General features: G+C 56.4%; 1 protein-coding gene across 10 annotated transcripts in view; it reads left to right on the top strand.

Annotated features, from left to right (window-relative positions):
• Nucleotides 1–9,050, top strand: part of RAB3IL1 (RAB3A interacting protein like 1) — a 49,778-nt gene extending 40,728 nt beyond the window's left edge. For 4 of the 10 annotated variants that reach the window (XM_085010941.1, XM_085010940.1, XM_085010936.1 and 1 more), the window contains 9 exons: nucleotides 689–923; nucleotides 1,691–1,786; nucleotides 1,884–1,961; nucleotides 2,621–2,839; nucleotides 3,961–4,089; nucleotides 4,221–4,333; nucleotides 5,666–5,765; nucleotides 7,268–7,334; nucleotides 7,991–9,050. In XM_085010941.1, the coding sequence (XP_084867067.1) occupies nucleotides 864–923; nucleotides 1,691–1,786; nucleotides 1,884–1,961; nucleotides 2,621–2,839; nucleotides 3,961–4,089; nucleotides 4,221–4,333; nucleotides 5,666–5,765; nucleotides 7,268–7,334; nucleotides 7,991–8,073 (945 nt within the window). In that variant the 5' untranslated portion in view covers nucleotides 689–863 and the 3' untranslated portion in view covers nucleotides 8,074–9,050. Of the gene's footprint in view, nucleotides 1–688; nucleotides 924–1,690; nucleotides 1,787–1,883; nucleotides 1,962–2,620; nucleotides 2,840–3,308; nucleotides 3,771–3,960; nucleotides 4,090–4,220; nucleotides 4,334–4,610; nucleotides 4,635–5,665; nucleotides 5,766–7,267; nucleotides 7,335–7,990 lie in introns of those variants that run through there. The other 6 variants (XM_085010939.1, XM_021082922.2, XM_021082923.2 and 3 more) reach the window with 3 other exon arrangements.
• The last annotated feature ends 6,315 nt before the right edge of the window (nucleotides 9,051–15,365 follow it).

Here is a 15,365-nt window from a genome sequence, read left to right on the forward strand (position 1 = left end):
TTCTCTGCACACCTCTGATCTGTGCAGTGACCCTTGAGATTGAGCCATGGATTATTTTAATTTTTTTGCTTTTCAGGGCCGCACCCGTGGCATAAGGAGGTTCCCAGGCTAGGGGTCAAATCGGAGCTGTTGCTGCCAGCCTACACCACAGCCACAGCCACACCAGATCTGCGACCTACACCATAGCTCAGGGCAATGCCGGGTCCTTAACCCACTAAGTGAGGCCAGGGATTGAACCCAGAACCTCATGGTTCCTAGTCGGATTTATTTCCACTGCATCACAATGGGAATTCCCTATTTTTTTTTTTTTTCCTTTTCTCGTTTTGTTTAGTTTTGTTTTTCTTTATTTTGTTCCGAGATGGAGCCTTTGGGATTGTCCCCATTTTAGAGACGGGGAAGCAGGCGCTCAGCCCTGATGCGTTTACAGTATCTTCTGGGCAAACACCTGCGGTGTGCTGAGCACCTACTGTGGTCCTGGAGGGTGGCTGATAAAGATGAACACGTCCTGTCTGTGCCCCCAGGAGACCCTGTGCTTGGTTGTTCTGCCCTGGGACAACCTCGGTGATAGCCCATTTTACAGATGGGGAGACTGAGGCCTGGAATGGCAGGTGCATTGCCCAGGGCTGGTCCCTGGGCTCAGCTCTCCAGGCCTCAGGACCCCACCCTGTATCTACTCTTTGCCTGGCAGCCAATCCCACCCGGACGAGGGCCACCGGCCGCCCCTTGAAGCTGTCCCGGTCCCCTGGAAGAGCCACAGGGAGTCCCCGGGAGGCCTGGCAGAGACCCCTGCAGGGGAGGAGGCCCAAGGCGAGGAGGGCCCTGCGGCCACCCAGCTGGACGTGTCGCGCCTGCGCAGCTCTTCCATGGAGATCCGCGAGAAGGGCTCAGAGTTCCTCAGAGAGGAGCTGCACAAAGCCCAGAAGGTGGGCATGGGGGATGGGGACAGGGGTCTGCCTGGGGAGCCGAGGGCTCTCACGCAAAGCCCAGAGATGTCACACACTTGTCAAGGCCATCTGCATGCCAGGCCTCTGCTGGGCATGAGGGCAGCACAAACAAAAGAGAGACAGTCCTTGTGCTTTTAAGTGACTTTTAGAAGTCTTGGAGTTTCCTGGTGGCTCGGCAGGTTAAGGATCCGGCATTGTCACTGCTGTGGCATAGGTTCGATCACTGGTCCAGGAACTTAACGGCATACTATGAGCAAGACCAGAAAACCCCAGAGTTCCCATCATGGCGCAGTGAAAACAATCTGATGAGGAACCGTGACGTTGCGGGTTCAATCCCTGGCCTTGCTTAGTGGGTTAAGGATCTGGTGTTGCTGCGGCTGTGGTGTAGGCCGGCAGCTGCAGCTCCAATTAGACCTCTAGCCTGGGAACCTCCATATGCCATGTGGCCCTAAAAAGACAAAAGACAAAAAAAAAAAAAAAAAAAAACCATAAAACCCCACAAAAACAAAAAACTTGACATTTCTGAAACCCGAGTTCTAACAGACTGACAGCTGGGGTTCAACCTCATGCTATGAGCCCAAGGAAAATGCACCCTAAAACTGTAGGGTTGCAGAGGAAGCAAGCTGGGCCCTGAGGCCCCCATAAGATGATCCAAGAACAGCACCTGCTCAGGTGGGCCTGGTTCCCCCAGCGCCAGGGCTGTGGGTCCCCAGGAGGCTGATGGGCCCCTCCCTTGGGCCCCCCAGGAGCTGAAGCTGAAGGATGAGGAGTGTGAGCGGCTGTCCAAGGTGCGGGAGCAGCTGGAGCAGGAGCTGGAGGAGCTGACGGCCAGCTTATTCGAGGTGCGGGGGCCGAGGGCAGGCTGGGAAACTTGGGGCTGCGGGGTGTCCGTGGTCCCCTCCCCCCTCCCCACTCACAAAGAGCCCACTCTTTGCCCAGGAAGCCCACAAGATGGTGCGAGAAGCCAACATGAAGCAGGCGGCTTCAGAGAAGCAGCTGAAGGAGGCGCGAGGCAAGGTGAGGCCCTGGCCAGCCCTGACCTCCAGTCCCAGTCCCGACCCCTCAAGCGCTGGCCTTTGCTACCCAAGGCCAGCACTTGCATGGCCTGGAGTGCATGGGGGTGGGGGGCAGCGGATGGGCAGATCGAGGCCAGAAGCAAGGGGCAGAGGTATCTGAGATGACCTCGGGGGTGGGAGCCCAGCTCCTTAGAACTCTGGTTGTGTCTCTCCTGCACCATAGAGACCTTTTTGGGGACTTTCTGGGGCCAGGAGGATCCTGCGACCCTTGTAATTTCTTTTCCTCCTTGCCATACCCCCCTTTCCAGAGCAGAAGCCTCAGTCTGGCTGTGTGAGTCTGGGCAAGTTGCCTTACCTCTCGGAGCCCATCTGCCCATCTGCAAAATGGGCAGGCTGGGCTGTTCCTGGTTTCTGGGGGTCCCTCAGCCACTGGCTTCCCTGGGGCGCCCTGGCTTCCCGGGCGACCTCAGCCAGGCCATGGCTCGTCTCCGAGCCTCAGTTTCCCTCTCAGCAAAATGGGTATCTCAACCCCCACCTCAAAGGCTGTTCCAAGGGTAACAAGTGGGGTTAGGTGCAGGGCGGGCTGCCCTGAGCTGGCATTGGCAGCTGGTGGCAGCACCAGCCTTGGTCTAACCTTGATGGCTGTCTCGTCCCGGCCAGATCGACATGCTGCAGGCAGAGGTGACAGCCTTGAAGACACTGGTCATCACGTCCACACCAGCCTCTCCCAACCGCGAGCTCCACCCGCAGCTGCTCAGCTCCACCAAGGCTGGACCCCGCAAGGGTCACTTGCGCCATAAGAGCACCAGCAGCGCCCTCTGCCCCGCCGTGTGCCCGGCTGCAGGACACGCCCTCACCCCCGACAAGGAAGGCAAAGAGGTGAGGGACAGCGGGAACTATAAAAGGAGACAGTGCCACTGTCAGCCAGGCAGCAGTGCCCGCTGGGGACCCGGCTTGGCCCCCGCTGTGTGACCAGGAGCCTGTCCTACCCTCCCTGGGCCTCTGTGTCCTCTGGCTGTGACAAGCACTGAGCAGGTTCCTTGTCATATGAGATGCTTGGCCCTCAGGAGGGTCCATGGGGTACCTGGTCCAGGCAGGACAGTGGGCTGTGATGCCCTTGGCCATGGGTTCTTGAGCAAGAAAAGTCCCCTGTTGGCACATCAGTCTCCTCCTATGAGCGGGGCCTCCTGAGACATGGGTGCTGCACCCAGTGAACGCCCATGGGGGCTGTGATGGGATTCAGCTTCCTGGGTCTCTTCTGAGCTCTAAGCTTCCGACTGGGACACTAACGTCGCCTTCCTCTGTCTGTCTCTGTGCACCTGTCTGTCTGTCTGCCCTGCCGGCCCAGCCCGGGCTGCCCCCACTTCTCTCCCTGCTCCTCTGCGTGGTCCCCAGCAAGGCAGTCCACCTCACCTACGAGCCGGCCTGGCAGCTCCCGCCTGGGGAGCTGCCCGTGGGCCCCACCTCTGCTACCTCTCTCTCCTTTTCCCGACAGGTAATGGCTCCAGAGAGGGGCCGCCCCCTCCGCCCCCTCCCAGCCTCTCGCTCTGCATGTGCCCAGCGGCGGCCACTGCGTCGCCTCCCAGAGTGGCCTGTGTGTGTTCCCTTCTGTGTGCCCGTCGCTGCGTGTACCTGTGGGTCCCTGCGTGCATCTGTGGGTCCCTCCAGTGTCACTCTTCAACTCCTTGTCCTCAAGGAGGCAGTGAGGGGGCTTCAGGAGGAGGCCCCGGGGCCCACGTCTGTCATCTCTAGAGCCAAGAAACTGAAAAACGCACCCAGAAGTGAAACTTTTTGAGTTCTAAATTCTTTGGTGTAAAGGGAAGAGAAAGTTCCTTTTTGGGACGTGACTCTCCCTGCATGGCCACAGGGGACAGGCCTGCTGGCCTGCTGGGGCCTGCCCCGCAGCCTCCCTGGCTCCCCACTCCTTGGGCTCTCTGCCTGTCTCTGCCGTGCTGGCCCCCAGCACCCTGACCTCTCCGCCCGGCTCACTCTCTCCCCAGGTGGACGCCACCCTGTTTGCAGAGTTCCAGGCTTGGAGGGAATCACCCACCCTGGACAAGACCTGCCCGTTCCTGGAACGGGTGTACCGGGAGGACGTGGGCCCCTGCTTGGACTTCACCATGCAGGAGGTGAGAAGGACAGAGGGTGGCCAGAAGGTCGGAGGGGATGGGGGAGGCAAGGAGGGGGGGTCCCAGCCCCTCAGCCCCTTAGCCGGAGGCCAGCCCCTCACCGCCCCACCCGCCGCCCTGCTCTGCCGCAGCTCTCGGCCCTGGTCCGGGCTGCTGTGGAGGACAACACACTCACCATCGAGCCCGTGGCTTCGCAGACACTGCCCGCGGTGAAGGTGGCCGCCGTCGAGTGTGGCCGAGCCAAGTAAGCTTAGCGCCCTGCACCCTTCCTGCCCCCTGGGAAAGCCTTGGGTTCCGCCAAGGGGGTGGCCGGGGAGCAATGAACCTCAGGCCTGCCTGCTGGGTCCTGGAGTGGGACCCAAGGGTGGGAGAGGCCCTTGACCAGAGCGGGACAGTGGCCGCCCCCATGCAGGGCAAGGAGGCATCCTGGGCAGAAACTGCTGCCTTTAGTCGTGCAGCAGGGGTCTCCCTGCTCCTGGCTGGCCTGACTTACATCCTTCTCCCACTCCTCTCTCCCACAGTGGGTTCCGGGCCCCGATTGACACGTAAGTGATGTCAGTTATTGGTTCCACCTCTGGCGCTGGCATCTTGTCCTCTTTCTGCTTCTGCTGCTGGCACTGAGCAGGGCTAGAGGCAGAGCAAACCTGCCTGCATGGAGCAAGGGTAGGGACTAGGGCTTGTGGCCCCATGGAGGGAGCCTTGTCACAAGGGGACATTTGAGCCGGGTTTTGAAGGACGAGTAGAAGTTTGCCAAGCAGGGAAGGGCCTTTCAGGCAGAGGCAAATGAATGAGTGAAAGTGTGACAAGCAGTCTTAATGGGAACACTGCTGGATGGGTGAGCAGAGCGGTGGTGTGGGTGGGCACAGAGTTGGGGCTCAGGCCACAGAGGGTTTTGGAGCCAGTGTGTGTAAAGGGCCTCAAATGCGGTTTGGGCTTTAACCCACTAGGGTGGCACTTCGCAAATCATTGATAAATAAATATTCCCTGAAAAGAGGGTCCCCTGGTCGAATCAAGGAGTCACAGTGAACCTAGAGGCAGCAAAGGCTCTGATAAGTCCTGCAGCCAAGGAGCCCTATTTAACCTAATTTTATTTGGGAATCTCCGTAACTATTTCCTAGGCAGTAGGAAAGCAGCATGGAAAGATAATGGGCTAGATGTGAGTTTTTGGAGGAGCCCTTGGCTATAATATGGAGAAGAAGGGTAGAGACTCCTGCTTAGATGGGGGAAGGGGGGACCTGGTCTGAGAGGGTCCATTTTTAGGGGCTATAGAGGGTGGAGCTTTGGTACACCTGGCATGGGGCTGGCCAAGCTCCTATCCAACATGAGCGAAGTGAAAGGTTTAGAATGGGATCCAGCTTGGCTTAAAGGCCTCTCCCAGGGACTTCTGGGACTTCCTCCTCCTTGGCCTGGCTCCAGGCTTTTGGGGAAGCTGGGACCAGGGGAGAGGATGCCAGCCCCCACGGTGAAGTCTATTTGCCCCCCCACCCCAGCCTCCTTCTGGCTGCTGCATCTTCCCTGCATGAGCCGGGTGGGTGAGCCCCAGCCAGCCCCTACAGCCCCCTCTGCTTTCCCCTAGTACATGTGCCCTGAGTGGGCTGGTCTGTGCCTGTCGCCACCGAATCCGGCTTGGGGACTCCGAGAGCCACTACTACATCTCGCCATCCTCCCGGGCCAGGGTGAGTCATCCAGTAGCAGTGTTACCGGGCTCCTAGGGCTCCTGGCCTGGGACTCTGGGCCCCAGGCCTGAGAGCACAGCCTCGATCTATAGAGAGGCAAGCCCAGAGAGGGGCAGAGAGTGACCTGGGCCACAGCCCAGCCAGGTGTATTCATCTGATCACTATTGAGGTATAACAAATTATCATAACCTTAGTGGCACCCTTTATCTCCCGTCTCCCTGGGTCGGGAGTCTTGGCATAACTCAGATGGGTCCTCTGCTCAGGGTCTCCCGGGCTGCTGTCAGGGTGTCAGGGGCTGCATCCTTTCTGGAGATCAGAGTCTGCCTCGGAGCTCACCTGCCTGTTGGCAGAAGTTGGTTCCTTGCGGTTGAAGGACTGAGGTAGCCACTTTCTTGCTTGTTGAAAAGTAATCACGGGAATGACAGCCATCACCTCTGTCATTTGATGTAACCTAATCAAGGGAGTGACACTAGTGTTCAGGTGAACCCCAACCTGAGGCAAGAGGGGTTCTATACCCCAGAGGCCAGTCAGTCGTTGGCTGAGGTCTGCAGGGGGAGGGGGTGCAGAGGGGCACCTATGAGCCATTAGCTGCCAACACTCTGCCATGGGGAGATGGGGCCCCAGCCTGGGGAAGAGGCTTGGGCAGAGCACCAAAGCACTGGTATCCTCAGTGCCCTGCAAAGGACCTGGCGCAGAGCAGGCCTCAGGCCAGGCTGGGGACTTCAGGCATGAGGGTTCAGGACAGCCAGAAGAGTAGCTTCTGATCCCCTCATCTTTCCTGGCATTACGAGTGACACCTGATGAGTCCTGGCTGGCCCGGCCTCCAGCATCCAGAGCAAGCCGGCCCTTTGGGGGAGTGTGGATTCCAGGCACTCTGCCGGGTTTCACTTTCCAGCTCAGCTGCTTATTAGCTCCATGACCTCCTGCAGTTGTCAGGTCGTTCTTGGAGCCTCTGTTCTCCCCACGTGTAGAATGGGAATGATTAGGCATGTCTGCCTCATCTGATACATGTACTTAATTATCATATGCTTAGTTAGTTAGCACTACCTTTTCATTTTTTTCTTAGGGCCACCCCCGTGGCATATGGAAGGTCCCAGGCTAGGGGTCGAATCGGAGCTACAGCTGCTGGCCTACACCACAGCCACAGCAACGCCGGATCCTTAACCCACTGTGCGAGGCCAGGGATCGAACCCACAACCTCATGGTTCCTAGTTAGATTCGTTTCCATTGCGCCACGATGGGAACTCCTAGCTTTTTTTTTTTTTTTTTTTTAATGTCACCTGGGGGTAAGGAAAGGATTTTGTAAAGATTATGGTTGATGCTTCAATTATGGTGTTTAATTAGGAGTAGTAATATTGCTGCTATTAATATAACTTTAGAGCCCAGCGTTATCTGACTTAGATGGGACGCGGGGCTTCCTGGGCTGCTCTCCCATCTGCCCTGACCTCTTTTGGGGCGGGGAGTGGAGAGCCGAGGTCACACTCTGCCTTCTCTGTCCGCAGATCACAGCCGTGTGCAACTTCTTCACCTACATCCGCTACATCCAGCAAGGCCTGGTGCGCCAGGACGGTGAGCGCCCCCTGGTGGCCATCGGGGGTGGCGCGCGGGGGGGCGGGGCGGGGCGGGGCGGGGCCAACCCCGGGGCTTGGCCGCCCATACCTGGACCCAGTTACTTTTTCCTGCTCAGAAACCTCAGTCTGGGGGCCCGTGGAGCCAGCGTTCTTGTTTCTGGCATTCAAGACCTGACCTGACGGGGCCTATCCTGTAAATCTCTCCCCCTCTCAGAGTGGCCTCCAGGTGGCCTCTGTCCACCCATTGTCCTTCTGTCCCCATTATGCCAGGCCATGGAATGGGCCCTGAGGGCTCTGGACTGACCGCTGTGCCCTGCCCCCTCTGCTCAGGGTCATTGGAGAGCCCAGGGAGATGGGGTGGGAGAGGATTTGCAGCCTGTCAAGTGTGTGGCACTGTGTACATGCATGTCCGTGACAGGCTGTGGAGGTGACTGTCACCTCCAACCCTTCCAGGTGTTCAGCCCTCAGCAGTTTGCAAGGCCTCAGTGGAACCTCAAAGAGGTCCAGCCACTTGCTGAGGTCATCTGTCCTGGGGGACTGGGGAGCCCTAGGATGCCCAGTTAGCTGCCCTACCCAAAGCTGGGGGAGGGGCCAGGCCATCTGCTTGAAGTGACCCTGAGTGGTCACCGAGCTGTCCACCCTCTCTGCCTGCAGCGGAGCCCATGTTCTGGGAGATCACGAGGCTGCGGAAGGAGATGTCGCTGGCCAAGCTCGGTTTCTTCCCCCAGGAGGCCTAGGGCCCGGCCCAGGCCTGGAGGGGGGCTCTGAGCTGAAGCCAACGCCCGCGCCAGGACAGACAAACAGATGGGGTCCTGGAGCCGGCCCTGAGCCAGAAGCTGAACAGAGGGACAAATGGCCAGGCCTTGGAGGCAGACCTGAGCCGGCACCAAACGTCCAGCCCAGGACAAGACCTCGAAAGGTGACCTTCTCTCTTCCCTCGTGGCACTACCAGCCACCAGGAGACTTTTAAGAAAGCACCAAAGACCAAAGGGCTTGGAGCCGTGCAAAGAGGCTCAGCCCTTGGAAGGGGACCCTTAGGGCAGTCAGCACCCCCTTGCCGGTCCCTGGAGCGGCTGCCTGCCGGTGCCTCATTGGCTGGATCTCCAGGGTACCCCCTCCACCCCGCCCCCCGGCCAGTTTCCAAGCCCTGGGTACCAGCTCCCCCTGGTGGCCATACTTCAGCCCATTCCCAGGTGGCTTTTCCATCTGAAAGACCCAGAGAGCGTGTGGCTGTCCCAGGTGCCCATGGGGCAGCAGAGCCAGGAGAGGCTGGCATGGCCTCCCCGGCTGTTTTCCATTCCATCCTGTATGTGCCTGAGAAAGGCCCCCGAACGTTCTTAAGATGTATCAGGGTCCCAGCCCTCTCTCTTGACCTCCTCTGCCCCACCAGCTGAGCCTTATGCTGCAGGGAGCCCTGCCCCCACCACCGCTGGAAGGATCAGGGGCACTTTTCTCCCAGAGTAAAACCCAGACGGGCCTCGGGATGCCCAGGCCTGTTTGCAGCTGTAGACAGCCATTCAGACAACCGGGGGCCGAGCTCCCCCAGCCCTGCACGCAGGACTGGGGCGTGGCGGGCAGGACCTGGGCCCCTCCGCACCCCTCAGTCTGCTCGGGACCCGGGTCCAACCTGGACACATCCCTCACCACGGCCGATTTCCTCCTCTGAATGGAATGTAACACGATCTCTATTTAATAAAGGACGGCTTTGTTGGTAGAGGCTGGGCAGCCACGCGACGCCTTCACTCCTGCGCCCTGGGGCTCCAGCCAAGGCTTGGGCATCTGAAGGAATGAAACGAAATCCTTTCCTTGCTCGCCCTCGTGCTTGGGATTAAACCCAAATCCTGGAGGGATTGCGGTAGGGAGCACCACTCAAGTCCTCCCCAGTTTTCCGCGGGGCTATAGGTTATTGGGCCGGGGGCCGGGGGGTGGGGGTGGCGGGAGCCAGCTTCCTCTCCTTGTGCAGCATGGCCTGCTGTCAGGAGGATGGGGGCTCTGCTGCTGCATCACGGGGGACCTTGGTCAGATCCCCTTCTGGTCTCTCTGCCCAGTCTCATGGGAGCCCGGAGTCAGGCATCAAGGCTGCCTGGCACATGTGGGAACGAAGGCAGGATTGATTGGTGACGTCTGCCAGCAGCACAGGCAGGGACTGTGGTAGCTCCAGTTTTCGCCACCCTGGTCAAGGGACAGTAGTCACAGGTGGAAGACGGTAGGGGTGGCCCGGGCCTCTGAGGACCCAGAGTGAGCCTTGGGGGGTGTTTGGTGAGACCCGATCGATCCCCTCTCCACATGTAGGGGTGCGGGCTCAGGCCGGTGGGTGTCTTTCCTTGCGGTGGGTGGAATGTAGCAGCTTCTAGGTCAGTATTTACTGGGGGTGGCGATACCTCGAGGCGATATTTACCGGAGGTCTTGGGGCCACTCAGAAGGTAGTAGGTCAGGCAGGTGGTGGGCTGGCCAGGACTGTGTCAGGGTCCCCCCCCCCCCCATCGACCTCTCCAGCCTTTTCCTTCTTGCTCTCCCGCATCCCAGATTCTCCTTTCCACCCCTCTCTGCACTCCACCTGTGATCTGAATCCCCACTGTCTCCCCAGCTCTCTTGGGTGTTCACTGGTTAGGCTTCCTGTTCATTCATTCATTCATTTATACTGCAAACAGTGGGCAGCTCACTGCTCCTGGTGCTGGGGGTACCTTGCTTGAGCTGAGAATCTTGGGGAGACTGGCAATAAAAATGCACAGGTAACATATTCAGGGTGTCAGATGGAGAAAGTAAAGCAAAGGAGGCGATGGACGCTGTCACCTGTGTCCTCTCCTGCACACCAGTCTCTTTCTGTCCTATTCTGGCTCAATCCTGAGTCAACTAGGGGCCGAAGGAGGATTAAGGTCTGGGCCCTGGGCTGCCTGTCCCTGCCTTGGGCTTCTGGACCGTTGGCCCAGCCACACCCAGCACTAAGGAGACACCAGGCAATGTTTGAGCCCTGGCAGGGGGTCCCCATTCCCTCCCCACAGGCACCAGGATGTCACACAGGAAGTGGTGGCCCCAGCATAGGAATGAATGAGCCCAGCTTGAGCCTACGGTATTAGCCAGCCTCCTAGACTCTAAATGAACCACCTGCCATGTTCCTGATGCTACATTAGGCCCTTCCCTATTTTTCAGAGATGTGGAAACTGAGCTTTAGGCAGGGGCAGAGGAGGATTTTGTGGGTTTTTTCATTTTTTATTTTTTTGCTTTTTAGGGCTGCACCTGCAGCATATGGAAGTTCCCGGGCCCGGGGTTGAATCAGCCACAGCTGCCAGTTTACACCACAGCCACAGCAACACCAGCTCCCAGCCGCATCTGTGACCCATGTCGCAGCCTGCAGCAACGCCAATCCACTGAGCAAGGCCAGGGATCCGAACCCGAACCCGCATCCTCATGGATACTAGTCAGGTTCTTAATCCGCTGAGCCACAGACGGGAACTCCCAGATCAGGATTTTAATGTGATCTGTTTCCCACCTCTTACTCCGTGGCAGCTGCCCCCACCCCTGCTCTGCTTCTGGGGGTGGGGTGGGGCTCTCAGGGTGGAGGTGGGTGGGGGTTTGGGGTTTTGGCTCTTGGTTGAGAGGGGAAGGTTAGCTGACATCAGGAGGTGTTTCTCTGCACGGAAGTTTCTAGATAATCCACTCATGTCTCTCTTAAGTGCAGCTGGCACTGGTGGCCACCGTTTAAAAGCCGGCACCAACCACAACCATTCAGCCCAGCCCAGGCCTTGCACATTGCACGGCTCTGTCCAATTTTACCGTTTGCCAGGCCTGTCCTGATTTGGCCCCGCCAGGGCTGTGTCCCTGAGCAAGTCCTTCCTCTCCAGGCCTCAGTTTTCTCGTCTTGGGGTTGGAAATATTGGACTCAATGACTTTTGCAGCCCCCCTTCTTTTTTTTCATTTATCTTATTGTGGTTAAAAAAACATAAAAGTTTACTTTCTTCACTATTTTTCAGTGTCCAGTTCAGTTGTGTTAAGTACATTCACATTGGGAGTTCTGGTCATGGCTCAGGGGAAACGAATCTGACTAGCATCCATGAGGACACCAGGTTTGATCCTTGTGGGTTAAGGAGCCAGTGTGGCCGTGAGCTGTGGTGTAAGTCACAGACACGGCTCAGATCCTGTGTGCGTTGCTGTGGTTGCGGTGTAGGCTGGCAGCTGTAGCTCTGATTCCACCCCTATCCTCGGAACCTCCATATGCTGAGGGTGTGGCCCTAAAAAGCAAAAAAAAAAAAAACAAAACCGTAAAACTCTATTCACGTTGTTGTGGAGTTCCCTCGTGGCTCAGCAGGTTAAGGATCCCGCACTGACACACATTCACGCAGGTCACCACTGTGGCGAAGTTTCGATCCCGGGCCAGGGAACTTCCACCTAGTGAGGGGGTGCCTACCCCCCGCCAAAAGAAATTATATTCACATTGTTGTGAAACAGATCTCCAGAACGTTTTCATTTTGCAGATCTGAAACTGTAAAGCCATGAAACCACTGCCCACCCCCCACCCCCGGGTCACCCCCATTCTATGACTACTTTACATATATATTTTTTAAAGCCCACACCTGTGGCATATGGAAGTTCCCAGGTTAGGCATCAAATCATAACTGCAGCTGCCAGCCTACACCACAGCCATAGCATCTTGGGATCCGAGTTGCATCTGCAACCTGTGCTGTATCTTAAGCCACTGGGAAAGGTCAGGGATCGAACCTGAATCCTCAGGGATTCTATGTCGGGTTCTTAACCCACTGAACTCCTACTTTGCAATGGGAACTCCTAATTTATATGTTTTATTTATTTTTTATTTATTTGTTTTGCTTTTTAGGGATGCACCTGCGGCATATGGAGGTTCCCAGGCTCTGGTCAAATCAGAGCTACAGCTACCAGCCTACGCCACAGCCACAACAAGGCAGGATCCGAGTCGCGTCTGACCTACACCACAGCTCACAGCAACGCCAGATCCTTAACCCACCAAGTAAGGCCAGGGATCGAACCCGCAACCTCATGGTTCCTCATCGGATGTGTTTCCATTGCACCACCATGGGAACTCCTACATATTTTATATGAGTGGAATCATGCAGTATTTGTTGTTATGACTGGCTCAGATTTCATCTGTGTTGCAGCCTGGGACAGGATTCCTTTTTTCTTTTTTTTTTTTTTTTTTTTTTTGCTTTTTAGGGCCGCACTTGCAGCATATGGAGGTTCCCAGCCTGGGGGTCTAATCAGAGCTACAGCTGCCAGCCACAGCCACAGCCACAACCATGCAGGTTCCAAGCCTCATCTGCAACCTATACCACAGCTCACGGCAACGCCAGATCCTTAGCCCACTGAGCGAGGCCAGGGATCAGACCCACATCTTCATGGATGCTGGTCGGATTCATTTCCGCTGTGCCACAACCGGAACTCCTCCTTTTTAAAGCCGGAATAATATTCCATTGTGTGCATAGACCAGATTTTGTTTACCGCCGTGATGGACCTGCTGAGAGTTGCTTCCTCCTCTTGGCTACTGTGAATAAAGCTGCTATGAACCCGGGAGGACAGAGAGCTCTTATTTTGGATATTTACCCAGAAGTGGGATTGTTGGGTGTTATAGTAGTTCTAGTTTTTCGTTTGTTTTTTTTTTTGTTTTTGTTTTTTTTTTTGGCCGCACCCACGGTATGTAAAAGTTCCTGGGGCCAGACATCAAACCCAAGCCCCTGCAGATCCTTAACCCACGGAACCTCAAGAGAACTCCTGGCAGTTCGAGTTTGAATTTTTTGAGGAATCTCCGTACTGTCTTTCCTAGCAGTAGCACCATTTCACAATCAGAGCGCAAGGGTTCCAGTATCTCCACATCCTTGCCAACACTAGTTTCATTGGTGCTTTTTAATAAATAGCCATCCTAATGACTGTAAGGTGACATCTCACTGTGGTTTTGATCTGCAGTTCTCTGAGATCAGTAACGTTGAATATCTTTTCATAGGCCCGTTGGCCATGTGTACCCAGGCTCTTTTTTTTTTTTTTTTTTAATTAAGGAAGATTCCAAGGAGCTCTAACTGTCCGTCATAGCGATGCCTCCAGGGAGATCTTATATGACCACATCACATAAGCTCTTACTTGATTTTACCTGGAGATCCTACATGGTAGGGCCATAGCTCTTGAATAATTCTCTTGAATAAGATAACTCTTCATTGGAGTTCTGTTGTGGCTTAGCGGGTTAAGAAGCTGACTTGTATCCAGAAGGATGCAGATTTGATCCTTGGCCTTGCTCAGTGGGTTAAGAATCCGGCGTTGCCGTGAGCTGTGGTGTAGGTTGCAGACGCAGCTCAAATCCCATGTTGCCATGGCTGTGGCGAAGGCTGGCAGCCGCAGCTCGGATTCGGCCCCTAGCCTGGGAACTTCCATATGCCACAGGTACGGCCCCAAAAAGTTAAAAAAAAAAAAAGATAACTCCTCACTGATGAGTTGCATCCAGGACCTAATAATCAAGCTCAAAGTATGGTGAGTTTTAACTCAAAGCCAAATAGTATGCTCTGACTTGGGTCCACTTTGTGTGTTTGCTTCAGAACAAATGTCTGGGCTTTGTTTTTTTGTTTTTTGTTTTTTTTTTTGTTGTTGTTGTTGTTGTTTTGTTTTGTTGGTCTTTTTAGGGCTGCACTCGCAGCATATGGAGGTTCCCAAGCTAGGGGTCAAATCGGAGCTGCAGCTGCCGGCCTACACCACAGCCACAGCAACGTGGGATCTGAGCCACATCTATGATCTATACCATGGGGGCAAGGCCGGATCCTTAACCCACTGAGCGAGGCAAGGGATCGAACCTTCACCCTCATGAATACTAGTCAGATTTGTTTCCACTGAGCCATCACGGGAAACTCCCAGGCTTTGTTTTTTGTTTGTTTGTTTTTTAGGGCTGTACCTGCAGCCTATGGAGATTCCCAGGCTAGGCGTCGAATCGGAGCTGCAGCTGCCAGCCTGCACCACAGCCACAGCAATGTGGGATCTGAGCTGTGTCTGCAAGGACCTGCACCTCAGCTCATAGCGATGCTGGAACCTTAACCCACTGAGCAAGGCCAGGGATCAAACCCGAATTCTCATGGATACTAGTCGGGTTCGTGACCGCTGAGCCACAGTGGGAACTCCCCATCTGGGCTTTGTGATTGCTCTTTCTGGGTAGGCCCAGAGCTTTTTCGGAGATTTGCCAGACCGGGCCACTGCTGCCCCCACTCCACTAAGCCAAGCCCCACTGGCCTGTACCAGCATCATTTGGCTCCAGGACAGTGGCTGGCAGCACCAAAGGGGGTGGAAACGTCAACGTGTCTGAGAGGCCTGTGTCGCAGTTCAGGGGGGCGGGGAAGCCAGCAGAGGCTGGGGGCTCTCCTTAAACCTCTTGCCCCCCCCCAAATGCTCCAACTGGCCAGACCCTCCCTTGCCTTTTAGATACTCTCTCCCCCTCCCCCTGCCTAAACCCAAGGCCCTGACAGTGGCCTCATGGCAGCTCAGGAATGTCAAGTGGTACCTCTCTCTATCCAAATAGCCTGAGAGGCCTCCCTGCCCTGATTGGGGTTTGGAGCCAGTGGAATTGCCAGTTCCCCAGGGCCTCTGACTCCAGGAAAGTTGCCAGACCCACTGGTTTGAAGGCCGAAGGAGCGCCGAAAGGCCCTGAGACTGGCAGAGACGTGCAGGCGCTATTGGTTGGGCTCTGGGGAGACAGTTTTACAGCAACTCAACTCCAGGTGGCAGGAGGGCTCAGCCACCTCTCTCTGCCTGTCGGGATGAAGGAGCTGGAGGCAGTGGCCGGCTCCTGAGCCCTGTCCTTGCTTTACCTCCCAGGGGATCCGGGGGGGTGGGGGTGTTGGGGCTTCATCTTCCTCATCTCTCTGGGGGCAGCTGGGGCAGGTGGAGGTTCTAACCCCCCCAATTCCCCGCCATCTCCCGTGAACTGAGATCTGGCCAGGGCCCAGGGAAGGGGTCAAAGGTCAGCAGCTGACCACTGAGGGCTGCTGAAGATGGGGTGAGGGCAGGGCCTCTGTGGTCACCTCAGCCA

Source organism: Sus scrofa, chromosome 2 (assembly GCF_054392235.1).
Source record: "Sus scrofa isolate SSC_HxYL_T2T_F1_AM1 chromosome 2, Sscrofa_HxYL_maternal_Yorkshire_Landrace_v2.0, whole genome shotgun sequence".
In the NCBI taxonomy this organism is placed as follows: Eukaryota; Metazoa; Chordata; class Mammalia; order Artiodactyla; family Suidae; genus Sus; species Sus scrofa.